The sequence below is a fragment of the Bufo gargarizans genome, chromosome 3, assembly GCF_014858855.1.
Source record: "Bufo gargarizans isolate SCDJY-AF-19 chromosome 3, ASM1485885v1, whole genome shotgun sequence".
NCBI lineage: Eukaryota > Metazoa > Chordata > Amphibia > Anura > Bufonidae > Bufo > Bufo gargarizans.
This window is the reverse complement of record NC_058082.1, coordinates 468,986,676-469,008,268: the sequence shown is the minus strand read 5'-3', so window position 1 is coordinate 469,008,268 and position 21,593 is coordinate 468,986,676. Positions and strand designations below refer to the sequence as shown.

At 41.9% G+C, this 21,593-nt stretch overlaps 1 protein-coding gene across 1 annotated transcript; it reads right to left on the bottom strand.

The window, feature by feature from the left end:
• Nucleotides 1-6,994: 6,994 nt before the first annotated feature.
• On the bottom strand, nt 6,995-16,820 carry LOC122931681 (receptor-interacting serine/threonine-protein kinase 4-like). Its single transcript, XM_044285749.1, has 9 exons — nt 16,645-16,820; nt 15,348-15,639; nt 14,793-14,941; nt 14,210-14,259; nt 12,989-13,147; nt 12,572-12,678; nt 11,679-11,931; nt 10,173-11,066; nt 6,995-7,026 (listed from the first exon to the last, which is right to left on the bottom strand). The coding sequence occupies exons 1-9, from the start codon at nt 16,818-16,820 to the stop codon at nt 6,995-6,997; spliced, it is 2,112 nt and encodes a 703-aa protein (XP_044141684.1).
• Nucleotides 16,821-21,593: the final 4,773 nt, after the last annotated feature.

The following is a 21,593-nucleotide window of genomic DNA, read 5'->3' as shown; positions in this document are numbered from 1 at the left end:
CGATAAGACGGCCGTGATGGACTAAAGACTGTGAAAATGGACTTAATGGTGAGAGTGGCACCGAATAAAGGAACAAGCACAGTCAAGTGAGATCCTAGCAGACGACCGGAAGGAGCCTCGAAGGAACAGTGTGAGCTCGCCTAATGGTGGTGGTGGTCACAAGGGTATTAAAGAGCGGAGAGTGTGGACTTTGTTGTGTTGAATATAAAACTTGTTTGTGCGGTGCGAGGTCTGATAAGGTGGCCGGTGGAGCAAACAATACATTGAAGTGATATGAAAGCACAATGAAATTCCAGCACTCACGATTTTGGTAGCTAAAATCTTCGTCTTTTATTCAGGCAGTAGACATATAAACAGGACATCCACCCACAAGTGCAGCAACCTTGACGCGTTTCGAACAGTAGTTCTTAGTCGTAACAATGAGCAGTGTCTCCTCTGGCACCTTTATACCAGTCTGAACTAAAAAATGTAATTGCTTTCCCCTCACCTGAGGGGTGGGGGAGTGTAGGAGGCAGGGAACATTTTAACCTCTTGTTTTCCAGGTGAGGCACTGCTCATGTGTTTCACAATAGAAAATTCATGCATCTATACAAAGTCACTGATTATTACAAAATTATGTATTGAAAAATAACCATTAAATAAAAACAGTGAACATATTAAAATTATCAAAGAATGTCAATTGTCAGGATAGCATCAGAACACCATATTGGTTATATATAGCCAACTTATTTGTATGGATCCACACATGTTAGTGCTGTGTTGCTAATTCTGGCATGGATCCCTTTTCTCCATTACTGCTCTTGATTGAATTGAAAAAATGCATACATAGCTATGATGAAAAGAAGTGAAAAAATAGGAGAGTCATGAGTTAGTAGAAATACATAAGTTCATTTTTCTTATTGAGGCCATTTGGATGTCTGGTATTCAACTTAAAAATCCAAAAAGCCTCTCTGAGTCTCACTAAACGTTTAAAATCTCCTCCTCTGTTAGGTAATTTCACCTGTTCAATTGCAAAGGCTTTGAAATTGCGCACCTGGCTTTCGTGTTTGCAAATAAAGTGTTTAGCCGCATTGGATGTGTTCACACTGTGCAGATTTTTTATGTAGTTGAGGTGCTCCAAAATTCGGACCTTAAATTTTCTAGTGGTACATCCCACATATAACATGTCACAGGCTATACATTTTATGATATATATCACCCCTATAGAATTACAATTAATATAAGATTTGATTGGATATATGTGTGAATTATTTGCATCGTGAAAAGTTTTGGTATTTACTGCGTATGTACAAGTGCGGCAGCGCAAACTTCCGCATCTGGTAAAACCCTTGTATATAAGCCAGGGATCCCGTTTATATTTGTTTCGATGTATATACATGGAGGGTGATAAATCATTTCCTATAGTTCTTGGCCGTCTTGACACAATTCTACAACCTTGTTTTAGCGCACAGTGCAATATTTCGTCATCATGAAGAATAGGTAAATATTTTTTAATAATTTGTTGAATTTTTTCAAATTGCTTACTGTACGTCAAAACGAGTGTAGGTAAATTATCTTTTTCGTTTTTATTTACATTTATATCTGAACTCTCACTTTTTGATATCTGTTTAGAGATATTTTTATTTTTAGGAGTTGAAAAGAGTAAATCTTCTCTATTTTTCTTTTTAGTTATAGCTAGGCCTCTGGATATCATCCAGTTTGGATATGCTCTTTGTTTTAATCTATTTTTAATAGTTTGAGCCTCTATTTCAAAAGCCGCTGCGGTACTGCAGTTTCTGTAGGCACGTGTGAATTCTCCCACAGGAATTGATTTTATTGTGTGTAGGGGATGATGGCTATTTGCCCGTAGTAGTGTATTTCCTGTTATTTCCTTGCGGTAGGTTTTAGTTTGTATGATCTGGTTCGGTTTTCCTGTAAGTGTTAGATCAAGAAAATTGATACTTTGCGGATGTTCCGTATATGTGAATCTTAAATTATATGTGTTATTTTCCAGATATTGCATGAAGTGTTGTATGGCAGGCACATCACCACTCCAGATAAGGAGCATATCATCGATGTACCTGCCATACCACACCACATGTTCCGCAAATGGATTTTTAATATTATATACATATGCCTCCTCCCAATAGGACATCGTTAGATTGGCCAGGGAGGGTGAGTACTTCGCACCCATTGATACACCAGATATCTGTACATAGTATATAGAGTTGAATGAAAAATAATTGTGAGACATCAGAAATTGAGTAACCTCCAGAGTATAATCTATAAAATCCTCAGAAAAATTGCTGTATTTGTGCAAATGGAATTCAAGTGCTAGCATCGCCACATATTGTGCATATTCACAATACATTGAAGTGTCTGAATGATATGAATGTGTGCAAATTTAACTTCACAGAACATGAAATTAGATTGATGGTTGTCAGGTTGGGTCTGTCTCAGTAATTCTTATCACTTCCAACAGTAAAGGTATCAGCCCAACCCCATTACAACAACCACTCATGTCAAGTTATCATTATGGACTATATTTTATGTATTTAGAGGGCTCATTCCTCTGAGTTTTTCGCCCACTAGTGGGGGAATCTGTAAGAAATACAGGTTTGGGAAATAATATATGCGTTATATATATAGATTATGAGGGATTTATTTGTGTGATATAGAGACGGGCAGGCGACTGTACCTGGGTATTCTTCATTAGTATGTATCTGGCTCTTTTTGTCTTACTCTGATTCTCACAGATAAAGGCCTTGTAGGATCTTGTATCTCTTCCATATGCTGATTGGTAGAGAACAAAGGGCACTCAAAATGTGTGAATAGCAGTGAAATATACAACTACAGCTTATTTGGTTTGCAATTATGTTGATTCAGGTTTTTAATTGACTTGAGGCAATATTCATATCGTATAACGTTTCGGCACGCAGGCCTTCTTCAGATACTATGCCGCAGGATTGGAAGAGGGAGAATTGGTAGCAGGAAGGCAGACGCAGAAGGAGACAATGTGTGTAAACCACACTAGAGTGAGCAGGTGAGGCGTCTCAAGACCAAGATCCAGTTTCTGGGCAGGCCACAGACTCTCAGATAACCGATAGGAGGTGAAAGAAGATGACATCAGAAAGGAATGGACTGAGGTTCACACAGACGCCTTTAATTCATTGAAAAGGGCTGTTATGGTGGCAACGGCTTTGATCACCCCAGATCCTGCAAAGACTTTTCATCTAGAGGTGGCGACCACAGATCAAGCAGTATCAGCGTTCTTATGCCAGGAAAAAAATTGACGGTGGCGTCCCATTGCTTATGGGTCACAAGTATCAACTCCTCTGGAAATTAAGTATCCTGCATGTGAAAGACATCTATTGGGGACCTTCTGGGCCCTGCAGCATTTTACTTATATTACGGGACGACATGGTGTCACTCTTCACAGTCCACATACATGCACCTTTGAATTTGTTGTTGAGACCAGGAGAAACCATGATTTCCTCAGCCCGATTATCTATTTCTTATATAAATGCGTGTTTCGCAAATATTACTGGCCTATTAGTATATCAAAATTACTACTTTCATCCCTTGTATAATTTTTAGGGGGGGAGGGGAGCTCCTATATTTTAAATCATTACCCTGGTCTCTAGGGTCGAGGATACAATCCTTACTGTGTTTCTACTCGTTGTTACCACAGCCTCTGCTGCTTCTATGCGCCTCTTATTTCCTATCAGCTACTATTCTTGGCCTGTGTTATACCTATATCTGGTGCCAACTGTGTCACTTTGTATATCTGCTCCTATATTTGAGCTTTGCCCGCTATTCACTGCCTAAAACTTAACACTCAGACACCCTGCATCCCGACATGTTTCGCTGTGTAACCAGCGTCTTCAGGTGTGAGTGTTGGGGGCCGAGACCATCTCTTAAAGACTCGTGTTAAATCACGTGCTCTTGTGCTCCAGTGACATTCCGATACGTCATCTTTCCTCTTTTACTTTTCCCGCGCCTTCTATTTCCTGATTGGTTACAAGCCATCATGATTTGATGACTCACAATGGGAATTCGCGCATGCGTCTGAACTTACCTATTCTTCCTCACACCTCTTGTTCGCATTCTCGCGATGTCTTTGTTATGTTCGTGCATGCGCGCGGACTCGGACATTCGTTTCTCAGCATCCATACCATCACGATACTATCTTCACATATCTCGCGCATGCGCGTGCACTTTGTATCTTTTCATCGCTGCTTGTCCCCCTGTATCTTAGGCTTGTACTGGCGCAGTCGCAAGGACTTTAAACCCTTTACTGGGTTTTTCTCTTTGTATCGTCTACTCAGGTGCTTGTGCCCCATTCTTTTTCATCACTGGGCCTACTTAGTAATTCTTATGTATTCATCCTGCACGTTTTCTGCCTGCACCAATTCTTCATAGTGCCTGCATTGTTATAATTTTTGAGTAGATCCATTCTAAAGCTTGACTTCTTTTTATGATCACTTTCTATTTTCTCTTGTCGATCATGAATACTTTCTCCCATGGTATATATATATGGATATGGGGGCTTATTTTTCCACTCGTTGAGAGATTTCCTTGTCTGGCATCACTTTATATATTTTTAATAGGTATATTAGTTTTCCTTTATCTTCAATATTTTGAATTCATTGCGCTTTTCCATATTTTCTCCAGATCTCTGATTAATAGATTGGAAATACCCCTCTCCAATGGCCCCCACCATGGTAGACGTCCCGCCCAATAAGATGGACACTCTCATCAATGTTCCTGGTAAGTATTTTTGTTTTTCTTTCAGTTATGTATTTTTTTTAGATGGTCTTTTCTACCTCTATTCTTTTCATGTCTATTTTCTATTATTATTTGTTCTGTTAAGATGATTTCTTATATTCTTTTTTCTTATTACTGTTATATTGTTCTATAGGAATGGTGAGAAGGTAAACCCCTCATTTATTCCAATCAGTGACAGGGATTTTAGCCGATATATCCACTTAGCCTCTTCCTGTTGCAGTTTATTATCTACATCTCCCTGTCTGGGGCCTAGCTTAACCTTCTGTATTCCCCAGATTTCTACATCTGTTGGATTACCCTTATGGTGTTTGTTGATGTGTCTTACTAGGGGTGTAACATCATCAGTGTTGAGAGTACTTAGATGTTTGGAAATTCTCCTTCTCAGTTCCTGTATCGTTTGTCCTACATAGATTTTGGGACGTTTTGCAATTAATGCATTCTTTGATAGTATATTTTTTCCCATCGTGGGGGTTTGTAAAATCTTTTTTTTTGCACCATGTACTGTGTGGATAGCCAGTTCTTTTTTGTGCATATCTTTTTTTGAAAGTGACTGTGTACCATTACATCTTTTATGTTTTTTCCCCTCCTATATGGTACTGATGGGCTGCTAGGCAGTACTTCCCTTAGGTCTTTGTCTGATCTTAAAATGTGCCAATATCTTTTGAGGATCCCATAGACTTTTTGATGTTGATAGTCAAAGGTACCTATACAGCGTATTGTTTTTTCATTTTTTGGTTCCTTCCTCTTGAACAGACTATCTCTCTCCATCTTTTTAACTGTGTTATAGGCTCTATACAGTATCTTTCTAGGGAACCCCCTGTCCAAAAACCTCTGGTATAGTATTTTACATTCCTCTTCGAAGGCTAGCTCGTTGGTACTATTTCTTTTTGCTCTCAAGTATTGAGCTACAGGTATGCCTTGGTTTTGGGTGGCAGCTCTCCCAATGGAGGAGGCTGTTACTTGCTGTTGCCTTCCTATATAGATCTTTAGGTCAAGAAAGTTGAGACTTCTCATGAATCTCAGCTGTAAATTGTAGGCCTACGTCATTTTCATTAAGGCCCTTAGGGAATTTATCAAATTGTGATATAGTGCCGTTCCAAAAAATCAAAACGTCATCTATATACCTGCCCCAATACATTATGTGATCCATGTGCTGTGAGTTTTGTTCTATAAATACATGTTTGTCTTCCCACCACCCCAAAAATAAATTTGCAAAACTAGGTGCACATACCGTCCTCCATCGCGGTACCAGTGATCTGTAAATAATATTGCCCATTAAATATAAAATAATTATGTGTGAGGAGAAAACGTAATAAAGTGATAACAAAATTATTGTGCTCGTGAAACTGTGTACCTTTAGTGTATAAAGACTCTACTGCCTTTATCCCTAATTCGTGATGTATACTGGTGTATAAGGCCTCAACGTCTAGGCTCGCTATCAGGGTATTATCATTTACATGTATTTCTTGTAGCTTTACGACTGTATCGCTGGTATCTTTGAGATATGAGGGAAGGGTCTGTACAAATAGTTTTATAATGGCGTCTACATATGTGCTTATGCCCTCACACATGCTGTTGTTACCTGAAACTATAGGTCTTCCGGGTATAGGTTCATGTTTTTTGTGGATTTTTGGCAAAGCGTAAAATGACGCTATAGTCGGATGTGGTTTATACAGGATTTTGTACTTTTCTTTCGTGATTAGTTCTTTCCCTCTTGCTTCCATCAATATCTTTTTTAGATCTTTATTGTATCTTTCTGTAGGGTTGCTCTCTAGCTTTTTAGAGGTTGTATTATCATACAGTAATCTCATCACCATCCCAATGTACTCCTCTGTGTTCCTCAGGACTACATTTCCCCCCTTATCTGAGGGTTTTATTGTAAGGTCTTGTCGCTCTGTAATGTCTCCAATAGCCCTCTTCTCTTCTAGGGATGAATTCTCCCCCATCTCATTCTTTTTTTTCTCTATCTTTTCCAGGTCACCTGTCACTAAGTTCACAAAGGTTTGAATATTTGTGAATCTTGCAATTGGTGGGGTGTATTTTAATTTGGGGCGCATGTTACTAAAGGGGGCAACAGGTCTTATTATCTCGCCCGCTCCTTCCCTATATAGCTCTTCTAGCATCTCCAATACTTGTTTCTCCCCACTTCCTGCCCCATTTCCATGGTCGTCCTTCTCCTTAAAATCTTTATGTAATGCAAGTTTTTGGGCGAATAGATGGATGTCTTTCACCTATGTGAAACAGTCAAATCTTGGAGTTCGGGTATATCATAGTCTCTTCTGTATCAGGGATTCATGCTCAGGTTTTAATGTTACAGAGGACCTATTTACAATCTGCATTGTTGTTTTAGTCTTTACACTTTCTGACTGTACCCCCATTTGTCTCGGCCCCTGAGTTGTATACCCGACATTAAAAAAGGAATCTGGGTATTGGGTGCCATCATTTGGGACACATTGGTTTGTGTGAATGATGGAGTTACTGATGTAGAGGCAGGCTGCAAACAGGGCAATGATATTTGTGGATTTGTGTTTGGCCCTTGAATATTTTGTACCCGATATTGACTCTGTTGCCATTCCTGGTTGGTGTTTTTGGACTGAGGATATCTCCTTTGTTGGTACCCCCCCCCCCCCCCCCCCCCTCCTAGATCTACCTTTTCCTCTCCTATTTGTTTTGGAGATGCTCCCTTCAGACTCAGATGCTTCAGATTCAGAGATATCTGTATATTGTTTATACTCTGTCCTACCAATGTATGATGACTGACTATTGGGTTTACTATATATCTGGCCTGTCTCAAAGTCTCTCTTGTCCCTGATGTATTTACGGTGCTTCCTCTCCTTCACCTCAGTTTGTACGTTTTCAAAGTTTTTTTGTAATTTAACTTCTAGGGAACTAAATTCTGTCTGGGACCTTAGTTTTTGTATTTCTTGTGTCTCTTTTTCTAGCTGGGCTGACACCTTAATTAGTTGTTTCTTCTTGTATTCCAAGATGTATGCTTGCATACGGAGTGAATTGTCAGTTAATAGGGATTCCCAGCCTCTGATGAATTCAGTATCTTCCTGGTGTGAGTTGGGGATGATGTTCACTCTCATACCCCTGTATACAATTTTTTGTTGTAAGTATGTTTCCAAACTTGTAATTTCCCAGATAGATTTAATATATTTTTTGTATGTTCTATTAATTTCTCTAAATGCCTGTGTAATATCTTGAGTATTAATAGGAAGACTTTCTGTAGAGAATACCTTGTTCGCTTCCGAGAGGTAGTTTTGGCTATTGGGTTGATTGGACAAAAATCCTGCCATATCACCTTAATGGCTTAACAAAAGTAACAGTAATTGAAGAGGTCTATAATCTATTGGGATTTGTGACTGTCCCACTCATTATTTACAATTTTATAACATTTGACCTCACAGTACATGTCAACGTTTTATTTTTGGATCAAGTACTGTTTTTTAATTTAAAACTTCACTTTTATTGTTTTATTTGATACAGATTGTCCTTTATTTTCACTATATCAAGTCTTATTGTTTATATTATTTTCTATTTCTTATATAAATGCGTGTATCACAGTTATTACTGGCCTATTAGTATATCAAAATTGCTACTTTCATCCCTTGTATAATTTTTAGGGGGGGGGGAAGAGGCGCTCCTATATTTTAAATCATTACCCTGGTCTCTAGGGTCGAGGATATAATCCTTACTGTGTTTCTATTCGTTGTTACCACAGCCTCTGCTGCTTCTATGCGCCTCTTATTTCCTATCAGCTACTATTCTTGGCCTGTGTTATACCTATATCTGCTGCCACTGTGTCACTTTGTATATCTGCTCCTATATTTGAGCTTTGCCCGCTATTCACTGCCTAAAACTTAACACTCAGACACCCTGCATCCCAACATGTTTCGCTGTGTAACCAGCATCTTCAGGGGATAATGCAGGTGTGAGTGTTGGGGGCGAGACCATCTCTTACGGACTCGTGTTAAATCACGTGCACCCTAATAATACAAGCCCGCAGCCGCCTCAAGATCACAACCATCTGATAAAATGGTTCTACTCCTGACGGCACCCAGGCTCTTCCCGGTACCCCTGAGGCTTTGGGTACCGGGGTATTAGAGGTGGAGGGGGTTAATGTTAGCCCTGAAGACCACCGCTGGCCAACACTAAGACCCGGTGATAGTTATAAAGGTCTCTACCAGGGGCTTCCATAACTAACACATACCCAGAAAAATGTGCAAAACAAACCTTGATGGGGAAAAAACCTTTATTGAAATAAACACTCCCCAACTACAGCCCTCTTTTACCATTTTATTATTAATAAATTCCACTTGACTCTTTCGATTAGTCCGACAAAATGTCGTAGTCCAGTACAAGAGCGGATCTGCGAAATAAGAATAATAATTTTATATAATTTATACAATTTTATATATAGAGAGAGAAAAAAGGTTCGGCGGCACCAGTAAACTTGGAGTGTTGTCCCATTTCATGCGTGTATATATATGTCCCCCACTGTGGCCTCCGCAGTAAAAATATCCCCCACCCACGTCCACCCACAGTAACAGTGGCCCTAAACGGTAGTTATGTCCCCTAGTGGCCCCCGAAAGGTAGATATGTGCCCCAAAAATCGTGGCACCAAGCTGTACTTATGTCCCCCCAGTGGCCCCCAAAGGTAGTGTGAAAGGGTCTAGGGGATGTACTTACCTCTCTGTGACAGGCTCCAGACAGCAGCTCGGCTTTCCTCCTCTTCTCCTGCCCACCTCTGGTCCGCCTCCTTGCCGCTGGCCGGCACATGCGCATTAGCGTCAGTGGTGCCGTGCCCACAATGGGCATTGCAGTGTGCATGCCTCGGCCCAGCGAGGGAGAGCCCAGGCGCGGGATCTCACTGGGAGAGAAGGAGGACGCAAGGGAAGAGAAGGGCAGGCAGAGGCTGGGGCGGGGATATGAGCAAAAGAGGCAGAGCAGCCTGGGCTCCGAAGAAGTGAACGCCACCCCTGGGCACTTGCGAGCCCTCATTTACATATGAATAAAAGTCTGTTTTACAACAACACAACAAAGATACCATTTGAATCATCTACAGTTATGCTACATGTAAGCGGTCTATGATGTCAAAATGTGGTGACAGACTCCCTTTAATGAACGGTCGCCACTGTAGATGTTTCCTTTCTCATCAGAATGTTCTTGTGGTCAATGACCCATTCTCAGGTAGCAACGTGAATGCAATATTTCCACTGATATTTTTCAAACTCCAGGTGTGCCAACCATAACCACACAAGGTGATTTGCTTCCAGATGGAATATAATTGATAGTTACAGGAGAAGAGAAATTATCATCCTATTATGAAATCTGTGGGATATTTCTCAATCCTACAATTTCATGTCATGCGTTTTCCACAAATAGTATGGATCCCTAACAATTGAGATTTGGTCTTGCATCCATCAGAAGCTTAACAGCAGAATAATGCCGGTAGTGGTTGGCCAGGTCTAAGGCAGTGTAGCCCTCTACAGTAGTAGCGCTGATGTTGGCACCATGATGGATAAGGAGTCGGGCCGTGCAGGTATGACCCGTCTCAGCCGCAATGTGTAGAGGTGTCTTCAACTGCATATTTGGAATATTTACGTCACAACCAAGTTCCACCAGGATTCGAGCCACTCGGTAATGTCCTCTTTTTGCCGCTAAATGCAACGGTGTTCTTCCGTCGGATGTCTGGCAGTTCAGATTGGCCTTGCATTGCTTGGCAAGAAGCTTCACAATATTTAGATGACCTTGCCAAGTCGCATAGTGTAAGGACACCCAGTTCTTCAGTCCTGGGACATTTATGTTTGCGCCCCGTCGTATGAAAAGTCGGACAATACTTTCTTGACCGTGCTGGCAAGCCACGTGAAGAGGTGTTCGGCCTTTACTGTCAACCTCACTCAAAGAGGCGTTCTTCTCCAGGAGCAATCGAGTTATAACCTCATCTCCATTTTGGGCAGCAAAATGAAGTGCTGTTAAGTGATCTTCATCCTTCGCATTGATGTTGATCTTCTTTGAAAGGAGTAGTTCCACAAAACCTTTCAGTTTCTTTTCAGCAGCAATGTGGAGTGGAGTAGAACCTTTCAAGTTGGTCATATTGGGGCTGGAATTGTAAAGGAGAAGCATTTTGGCACACCCCTCCTGTCCGTTCTCGACTGCCAAGTGAAGAAGGCTTGACCTCCCTTCCAACACTAACTGAACATCTCGAGGCTGGAGGATCTTAAGAAGCTTAGCATCGTCTCCGGCGACAATGGCGTCAATCAGTTTCTTTTTCTGGATCTCTGTGGTATTAAGGTCTGCATTTGGAAAAAAAAGAAGAAATAATCACATTAGAATTTTATAATATGAAATACTTGATATTCACATTGATGTGGATGAGCACCATGTACCGTAATTCTTCACTTCCCTAGTGCTACAGCTGCAGGAGAACTCTTGCTAACAGGTTTCCCTGCAGAATAGCTTATCACAAATGATCCTAGCAGTCCCAGACAACCTCTTCTTAGAATGAGACCACCCTGACAATAAACTGGCCTATATGGGTCTAGCTAACTGTGGTCTAACCAATGCTGCCACAGGTCCCTTACAGTGGAAATGTAGTATTGTTCTTCCATATTCCCCACCTCCCTAGTTAGCAGTGCCCATTGCAGGAGAAATTAAGTATTAAATGGTGGCCTTTCAGGTGACCAACTGGACATCAAGGATGGATCAAGTTTGCCAGAATAGGAGCCACTCTCATACAATGTCTCTTCATCCTGGCTCATAGAGGGGATCCCAAGTGGGTGAGTCCCTCTATGACGTCTGTATGCCCTAGGAGGACATATAGACACGGGTTGTCTTTATGAAGAAACCACTTGAAAGTGCATGGATAACTCACTGTCATTGTATCTACTAATTTTATGCCAACCTACCTTTTACAAAGCCATCCTTTTCGAAGGACAAGTTGAGAGAGCCTCTGGACGAGAATGCCGAGTCAATGGAGGAGATTCTGGAGAGGCACTTGTCGCTAGGTGCCAGCTCCGGCTCAGAAGCACTGTGACACAAGCTCTCTGACCCTTCTATGGTTTGTGAAATCCCAGAATCCAGTTGGGAGAGAAGCTCGGAGAGACTGTAGTCTTTCTCATACATTGGATATCCTTTGGGTTCTGACAGGTTGGCCAAATCCTGAATAGTAAAAAAAAAAAAAAAGTATAGAACGATCAGTACGTGCATCTTCAGGACTAACCTTACTAAGCAAATGTAGACTCTCACAAGGGGAACATAATTATTAAATTGTAGGGCGACTATATTAGGAGAGGCCGAGATCAGTCACATGTATATAAATGTCCCTAGAGGTTCTCAGTCCTGTAGATATGTCAAACCAAGTAGTGTTAATGGAGTGGAGTCCGGATTCTGCTGCCTGTATTTGCGCATGCACTGTCGATGTGTCTTCTTCATGATGACTACTTTGTGACTTGCTGTTCGGCGCCTGTGCGGAAATACTAGTAGCCAGGAACAGGGTCAAGAAGTGGTCACGTTACTGCCGCCATCTTGCAGGCCATGGACACGAAGGATGTACAGTGAGTATGTTTACTGGGGCAGCCGGTATCCTTCACTATGACAGCTGGGGGACAGTACAAAGTCATGTATTCTTGTATGGACCTACCAGACTGTTTATAGTATTTTGAGAAATATTATAAATTGTCCAAAAAGTCTGCCCAAAAAAATACCCTTACAAAAATGTCCAGGACAACCCCATGAAAAATTTTGTGTTTTTGAGGCATGCCAGGAGGACCATAGATTGCACAAGAGCATCATCACTTACCTCCTCTTTGGTGTTCGCAGTTGCTTGGGCAACCAATTCTTGATCCATCTCTGAAATTGACTCGTCTTCATGTTTTGTACACAGTAATTCTGTCTCTGAGGTAATTTCTAGCGGAAAGGTGGAAAAAAATAAAATGTATTATTTTTGCAGTATGACACCCCAGGAGTATAGGTGTTAACAGGCTACTGGTTGGCATTGGCCTCTACAAAGAACCACATGAACGGTGCCTTCACCGGGTATGCATACATTTGCTACCATGTTGCATCTGCATTAAAAACCTGCTGTTTTGTGTATACAGCTCCTAGACAGATCTCTGTGTCTAATTTGGCTATGCTAAATAAATGGGATGCCCAAAAAGGACATAAGGAAAGAGGTGAGACAACTCCTTTAAGAGGAATATCACTTGACATCACCTACCTTGAAATGTTGGCCGTCTGATGGGCTTGTCCTGCCAGCACTGCTGCATCAGTTTGATCATCTCGTCGCACTGTTGGGGTCGAGCCCTCGGTATCTGCGATAAGTCGGGGCGCAGACCGTCTCCTACTTTCATCATAATATGCAAAATGTTTTTCTCTTCTAGAAAGTTAAAAAATAAAAATCAAAAATCGTAAACAATTTTTACAAATTATCACGGCCTGTCAAAACATCCAATGGTAGCAAGACAACCTCCGGGAAAGTGCTGAACATGCAGGGAGTCACTCTCCAAAACTAGATCAGCGTGAGAGTCTTTGAAGATTTAAAGGGATCTTCCAACAACTACCCCTGTTCCATGGGTTGGGTCTGGTATTGCATCTCAGCTCCACTGGTGACTCCATCAAGTGAATCTTGAAAAGTATATTAGAAAGTTGCAGGGGGTCAACGAAAAAAGAGCCACACTTGTCCACAGGTTGTGTGTGGTATTGACTATACAGCTGAGCTGCAATGCCACACACAACCTGTGGACAAGTGTGGCACTATTTTCGTTGACCCCCTGCAACTTTCTAATATACTTTTCAAGATTCACTTGATTTGGGTTCAGTTGCAATACCAGACACAGCCATTGGACAATTGTGGCGCTGTTTCTGGAACGACTGTGATATTATAATTTTTCTTCCTAATCGAATCAAATGTGCAGCTATCCTATATGCTTTCATCTCTGCTTGCTGTCAATTAATGAAAGCATTCTTGATAACATCCAGGGGTTGAAAACCCATCGGAATCAGGTCAAACTAAACAGAAGTAAAACAATTATAGTGCTCTGATGTGTGATCATGACACATTTTCAGCCTCTGCACATAGATGACAAGCATTCGTCAACAGCAAGCAGAGATCTTGGAAATGGTGAGGAACTGATATATAAAGCATTCTAGAAAGTTGTTGACTATTTCATTATACAGTAAATAAAGAGATTAGGAAACGGTCTGTCTTTTCCCCAAGAAACAGCTCCCCCCTCATGCCTAGTGGTCGGGTCTGATATTGCCGTTCAGTCGCATCCAAGTGAAAGCCACAATACCAGACACAGCCTATGGACAAGTGTGGAGCTGTGTCCGGAAATAAAAACTCAGACCTTTTTTATCCAATCTCCTACAACCACGTTAAACAAAGCCAATGCCACATCTTGGTCTACAGCCCATGTTATTTATCAGTCTGACGACTTACCTGCAAAGGGCTTCTGCTGGGTGAGGATTCCCCAGATGACAATTGCGAAACTGGAGAAGAAAGAAAACCAGAATTATACTTTAGAAATCCAAGGCATGGAAAACGATTCTTCATGTCACATTGCTCTACAGGTAGTCACTACATTTGCAAATTTTTGAAAAATGATTTGATAAATTTCACAATTCCAGCCCCCAGGAACTAAACTGACTGTGCGTGATCAAGTCCTGCCAGAAGATCACCTAAAGGTGCGCCCTCCATGCATTATCTGAAGAACTCTCACTGTTACAAAATAGCAGCCTGAAGGTCCCTTGTCCCCATGACAGAACTACCTGTCCAGTGGTCTACTAGTCAAGCCTCGTCATAGGGTTGTACAATGAGTCCCCATATCACCAGCCACATCAATGTCCACCTAGTGCTATTAGGATAACAACAAGGGAGGAGGAGGAGGATTTGGGTCCAGGCGATGACCAGACTGAAGTATCAAAGTACAGGACAAGAAGTGTGGTCATGTGGATGGGCTATCAGCTCTAGTTCTGCAACGTCAACTTTTTGCCAAAGGTTTAGAAAGTGGTGGCTTGCTTACCTGTATACATCATGCTTGGTGTCGAGGCTCCTATTCCTCTCCATGAAGCGTTCCGGTGGGAGGTAGGCGATGGTCCCACAGATCCCGTCCAAGCTCAACTCATGGGAATTTGACAAGCCGTTCCACTGGGCAAGTCCAAAATCTGATATCTACAGTAAACAAAAATGAATGTGGATGAGAAGGGACATCAAACGTAATAAAAATCTTCACCAAAACCTAAAAATCCAGAAAAACAGAAAAAAAGTTCCTTTGAGGAGAAAAAAAGTGTTGCAAAGAAAACTGAAGTTAATCCAAGGTGTGTAGGTTACAGAGGCCACTTTGTAGACATGGGCTGAGTGTACAAAGTGCTCGGGACTTGCAAGAACAAGTTTTATCAGAAGAGGAAGAGTTCCAGTTCCAAGTTAAACTAACACTAACCTCCTGGAGAAGATGTGTCTACATGGGCGTAACTGTGGGGCCAGGCTGGTCAGAATTTTAATATTTGCTATGGGGCCTACCCCTCTCTAAAGGCATCCTTATGTCATGCAGTTTTGGTATGAACTTATATACCCATACCTTGACGTGGTAATGTCCATCAAGCAGGATATTCGCTGGCTTTAGGTCAAGATGAAGTAGAGGAGGGTTCATGCTATGAAGGAAGTTCATCCCCACCGCCGTCTCATGAATAATCCTAAACCTCAAGTCCCATGGCAGGTGTTCAGCAGCCAAGAACTTCTCCAGAGATCGATTCTCCATATATTCCATGACAAGACCAACTGGGTCACTGCAGATCCCGTAGACAGGCAAGATACAACGGAATTTGGCCATTTCCATCTTCTTGGCCTCTTCAACCAGCTCAAAACGTTCTCTGTGGGGACAATGAGGAACCGGAGATCAGATGTGCACAGAACATAAGTACATACATTTTTAATTAGGAAGGGGGGATTTTTGTTTTCGGTCCATGGCTAATTATAAAACTAAAAAAATTATAAAAATATATTTAAGTATATGAAAAAAGAAACTGAATGAAAATTTCCAATTTTTAATTCTAACTAGAATTTTTGATTTTTTCCAGCATTTTTAGCACAGTAAAATAACAGCGGTTCTGCGACAAGTCCTGAGAATATCACACCCAGTCCTGAGAATATCAGACCAGGCTGCAGCTGGGCGACTGCCGGAGCCACGTCAGGGTCCGGCTAACCTCTGCACTTACTGCTATTAAACCAACCGTTCTATTAAAATCATTGGAAGTTACAAAAATGGCCTCTTGTGAGATCTCAATGAATTGTACCAAGTGACAAACTCAGCTCTGCTACATCGGTATGAATTGTATTGCTTATCGATATCACAACAAACATAAACGTGACTTTTTGCAGACCGACAGCAAGCCCCTAAAAAGGGCCCCATACCTAACCCGGAGCAATCACTGATTTAGAGATCTCGATCGTCACATAGTCGTTTTTTACATCCATTCGATACTGTTCACATTTGATAACTGATCAACAGAAATGGACCTTTCATAGCAAATTGAACAATTCCCTGCAGTGCCTCCTCCACTCCCTGCCCAAGCTGCACCCTATTACTTCCTGAACAGAACCTTCCAATGTTTCTGTCTGCAAACACGTCACAGCAACAATACTGCACAAACCCCCCAAGAAAGCATCTTTGCCCCCCCCAAGTGCCTCCTCCACTCCCTGCCCAAGCTGCACCCTTACTGTTTCCTGTTTAGAATCTTCCAATGTTTCTATTTACAAACACAATGTAACACTCCGCACAGAGTGATACAGTCAGTGCTCCTGCCCCCAGTGCAAGATACCATGTAGCAAGAAACCTTTAACCCTTTATCTGCCACCCTTGAGCCTCTGACACTTACTTCTCATCCACATGCAGAGGACACTTAATGGCCAACCATGTCTTCCAGGAGATGTGCTTCACCTTGTAGACCTGTCCAAAGCCTCCTGATCCTATCATCTCCCATCCACAGAACTCTTTTGAGTCGAAAGTCCTTAGGAGCCCCATGTCCCATGAGGAAGAGACCTTCTTGTCCATGGTGCTGCTAGCCTGTCTCCTGCTCTCTGGCAGCTCTGACTGTGTGAAGCCTGTAGCTCCCTGTCCAGGTGAATAAGGTGTGTTCATCAGTTTCTGTCTCTTTATATACTCTTGATATAGGAGATAATTAATATTCATGCGTCAATTGTTGTAGAGAAGCCTTCTGTATTGTTAATCAGGAAGTCTACAGTAGTGTTTACAATCATTTACATTTCTAAGGCATCCTAAAGGCGGATGGACTCTCCCATTCAAATTCAAATACAAAATTCTACATAACAAAGTTGATTGTCTGGATGAGTTATATGGAGCTATGAGAGAACAAAAGGAAAATGTAGAAGATCATGTGAAAGTGCTAACTAGAGATATTGAAGCATTAAAAGTTTCTGCTAAAACTGCTGCTGTTGTGTCTGTTAGTAATCAGCTAATTGTAGCAGAGAACAAGGGTTTAAAAGTTTAAAATGAGGAGCTTACTGAGAGGCTGAAGGCAGCAGGAAGCCATATTGTTGGGCCGACTGCTTCCTCCAGCACAAATCAGGTTGATCAATGTAAAAGAGAAAGGTGTGAGACACAGAAGAACAGGGTCCAAGTGTCTTCTGTTAGAACTTTTAATACAAATGGTGGATTTAAGCCTTATGTTCAGTATAAGCCAGTGAAATGCTTTTCTTGTAGTCGGCCGGGTCATATTGCGAAGTATTGTCGCTTTCTGTTAGTGAGTTACAGGAAAAGGACAATAAGGTTAAGTGCTTTGTGTGTGGACATGTGGGTCACACTGCAAGGTATTGCCCAGCACAAAGAGAAAGGAATTAGAAAACGTGTTATTCTTGTTATTCTTGTGGTAAGACTTGTCATATTTCACAAAATTGCTACACTATATTTTTTATAGGGGTCGGAATGTGCTGTCCGCATCCACATTTGCGGATCCACACTTCCGGATCCTCACTTCCGTTCCTCCAAAAAATAGAACATGTCCTATTCTTGTCCGCATTTTCTATAAGAGTGCCGGCGATGTGCGGTCTGCCAAATGTGAAACACACATTGCCGGTGTCCGTATTTTGCGGATCCACAATTTGCGGATCTAAAAAAAAAAACATACGGACGTGTGAAAGGGTGCAGCAAGGGTCCCAAAAGTTGAAGAGAGTGAACATAAAATTGAGGAAAAAGAGCGGGAAAATACTGCCTCATGGTGGAAGTATAGACAATGGCAATGTGGCCGCCGAAGACCTTCTCACTGGGTTTCATTTCATGTGGTCAGGGCCCAGAATGAAAAACTACAGAGTGAAATAATGCAACTTAACTTGGAGATAAGACCAGCAGAAAGTGAAGGTTTAAAATCACCAAATTGTGTTGAGAGCAGAAGAGGGGCCTCCTAATTTCAACCTTTCTTGTGGAGGTTCTGTCTGTTGTTAGTAATATTTTACTAGTTTTGACTTTCAGGGAAACGTAGAGATTTACAGAAGAACCTGGAGATGTGCGGTTTTCACAGTATTTTTCCTTGTGGGCAATAACTAGATATTAGACGACCTTTCTGTATTATTTATGTTGTTTTACTTTTTTTAAGGAGAAGTCCATAAATTTGATAATCTAATGCAGTCAGGAGGGTTAAAATCTAAATATATATATTTTTTTGTTTTATTTTTTTTCCCCAAAGCCTGCTCTGTAGTAACACAAAGGCAATCGCTAAAAAGCAGGAAGAATCAGCAGATATCATCACACCAGAACCAATTATATGGTTCTAGTCAGCAGTCAAAGTGGATTTTTTTCTTTATCAACTTCTATGGACTTTATAAACAGACTATCGTGATTAACATTCACCGATATTTGTGAGAGCTCTCTCGGAAATTTGTTCGCACTCAGGTCGGGGATTGTAAGATATGGTCATATATAATGTCTTTTTGGTTGAGTTATAATTTAATAAATTGAGTGAACTAGATCAGATTTTTTGAGTGATTGATATAGGAGATGGAGAGGTTTTCTAATTAATATTCTGGAGGTCAATTGTTGTAGAGAAGCCTTCTGTATTGTTAATCAGGAAGTCTACAGTAGTGTTTACAATCATTTACATTTCTAAGGCATCCTGAGGGCGGATGGACTCTCCCATTCAAATTCAAATACTACATTGCATCACAACCAGTCAGTGTGATCTCATCACAATGTGCAAATGACGGGAGAATAGAGGTGTCACTTCTAGTGCATATTGGGAGGGAATACGAGAGAGCAAACCCGGCCTGGCAGTTGGAAAAATGGGAGGGAGAGTGAGTTTCAAGATCCCCCCCAAAAAAATAGTATAAAATATAGGCAAAATTTGGCATAGGACAGGTCAGAGAGAGCCTTCCTGGAAGAAGGTGGCCTGTGAGCTCAAAAGGGAAACTTATTCTGGTTGCTATAATTCAATGATTCTACATTACTGAAAGGTTATTATGCATTGTAATATTGTTGTGGTTGACAGGTTTTGTTTTTATGATTTATGTCTACGATTCTTTCGGCCAGGAATTTGTGAAATAGTTTTGTGATCAGCATACGGGTGAGCAGCCCGTCTAGGGACGTCAGGGCAGCCAGGTGTCAGTTTTAGGTGAGTTAGGGGTCACCACTCCCCCCTGTCCCTAGTAATAGGGTGCCCTCCTTCCCTCCTCTCTGTGCCTATGGCAGGTAGCAGACATGATATTATATCTGGCCCTTATTTTGTAAAAAAAAAAAATATATATATATTATTATTTTTTTTAGATCCACTATGAATCCTATTGCTGCTTTGGCAGTTGCAAGGTCTGTCTTTTGAAGTGACAGAATTAAGGGTGTCGGTCCTTCAGCAGCTGCAGGAGACCTCAAACCCAGTGGTTGCTATGGGTAACCAGGTAGAATCGGAACCTAAGGCTCATTCTCTGACAGATTTTCTGGAGGGAGAGACAAATCTGTGGTGATCCGTGAATCATGTCAATTATATTTCAGGCTGCGCCCAAATTCCTCTGGTAATGAGGAACAGCGAGCGGGTGGGGATTTTTATCTCCCTTCTTCAAGGGGATCCTCAATCCTGGGTCTTTTCGTTGCCAGCTGGTACCCAGGCCCTGCGGTAGATGAGTTTTTTGAGACCCTGGTTCTCATATACAATAACCCTAACTGAGTCTCCCCTGCTGAGTCGAGATTACGGCGGCTTCAGCAGAGAGATCGGTCAGCAGAGGTTTATTGTTCCGAAGGTGGGCCACGGATACTAAGTGGAATGACCCGGCTCTCAGGAGCCAGGTTTGCCAGGGATTGCCAGAAAAAGTAAAGGATGCGCTTGCGCTGTATGAGACTTCTATATCCCTTGAGGCCCCTATGTCGCTATCTATAAGAATTGATAGACGTCTTAGGGATAGGCTGAGGAGTTCTGGTCCTCCAGAAACTTTTCTTTAGCAGGAGTCAGTGTGCTCTGACCCAGACGAACCTATGCAACTAGGGGGTGCCACTCGTCAGGTTGGTCCTCCTGGGACTCGCCGTAAGTCTGGGGTTTGTTTTTTCTGTGGTCACAGGGGTCATTTCATTGGTGCTTGTCCATCCGTACCCAAAAAGAAACAACCATCGGAAAACTACTGACCCCAGTTTGTGCGGAGGATGACAAACTGGGTGTATACATCTCCTCCATTCGAACTTGTTTTGCCAGCTACGGTAGTTTCAGGTAATAAAACTGAAAAGATTTCTGTTTTCTTAGACAGTGGGGCGGGAGTCAATTTGGTGGATGCCCAATTTGCTCGGACTCTGGGTTTTATTTTAGTCCGTTACTTAGATCTATCCCCATATTCGCTATCGACTCTGCTCCTCTTACTTAGGGGAACCTGACACATATTGTACAAAACATACTGTTCATATTCGGGTGGGGGCCCTCCATAATGAGTTTATTTCTTGCTATGTCCTGGAAGGTCTTCCTACTCCTATGGTATTAGGTGTTCCCTGGTTGGTAGAGTACAATCCTGTTGTTGATTGGCAGGCCAAGAGATATTGGAGTGGAGTGAGAATTTGTGTCCGATTTTGAAGACACTTTCTCTGAGAAGGGGTGTCAGGAGTTACCACCCCATCGTCCGTATGATTGCCCGGTAAACCTGCTCCCTGATGCAAAGTTACCTAATACCAGGTTATATAATCTTTCTGGCTCCGAAAGACAAGCCATGAAGGATTAGATTTCCGAGAGTCTGGCTAAAGGACATATCAGACCCTCTTCTTCACCCGTAGCTGCAGGGTTATTTGTGAAGAAAGATGGGGGCCTGCGTCCTTGTCTAGATTTTCGGGAACTAATTCGGATAACTATCCAAGACCCCTATCCTCTTCCTCTCATTCCCAACCTTTTTAATCAGATTGCGGGTGCAAAATGGTTTTCCAAAATGGATTTAAGGGGAGCCTACAAATATGATTTGCATTAGGCCTCATGCACACAACAGTTTTTTTTCCACGGTCCGCAAAAACGGGATCCGTGACCGTTTTTTCGTCCGTGGGTCTTCCTTGATTTTTGGAGGATCCACGGACATGAAAAAAAAGTCGTTTTGGTGTCCGCCTGGCCGTGCGGAGCTAAACGGATCCGTCCTGAATTACAATGCAAGTCAATGGGGACGGATCCGTTTGACGTTGACACAATATGGTGCAATTGCAAACGGATCCGTCCTCATTGACTTTCAATGTAAAGTCAGGAGTCCCTTTACTTTCACACTTGCGTTCATATAATGCAGACGGTGGCTCCGTTCAGAGCGGATCCGTCTGCATTATATTGTTAAAACATTTCTAAGTGTGAAAGTAGCCTCAGACGGATCC

Bases quoted from the DNA above. Each gene is read 5' to 3' on its own strand.
- LOC122931681 (XM_044285749.1), bottom strand. From the start codon at position 16,820: ATGGACAAGAAGGTCTCTTCCTCATGGGACATGGGGCTCCTAAGGACT. The intron at 14,942-15,347 runs GTATGGGTATAT...TGTTTACTGTAG, and splicing joins ATGGACATTACCACGTCAAG to ATATCAGATTTTGGACTTGC. The intron at 12,679-12,988 runs GTAGGTGATGTC...CCTTTCCGCTAG, and splicing joins CAGACGGCCAACATTTCAAG to AAATTACCTCAGAGACAGAA.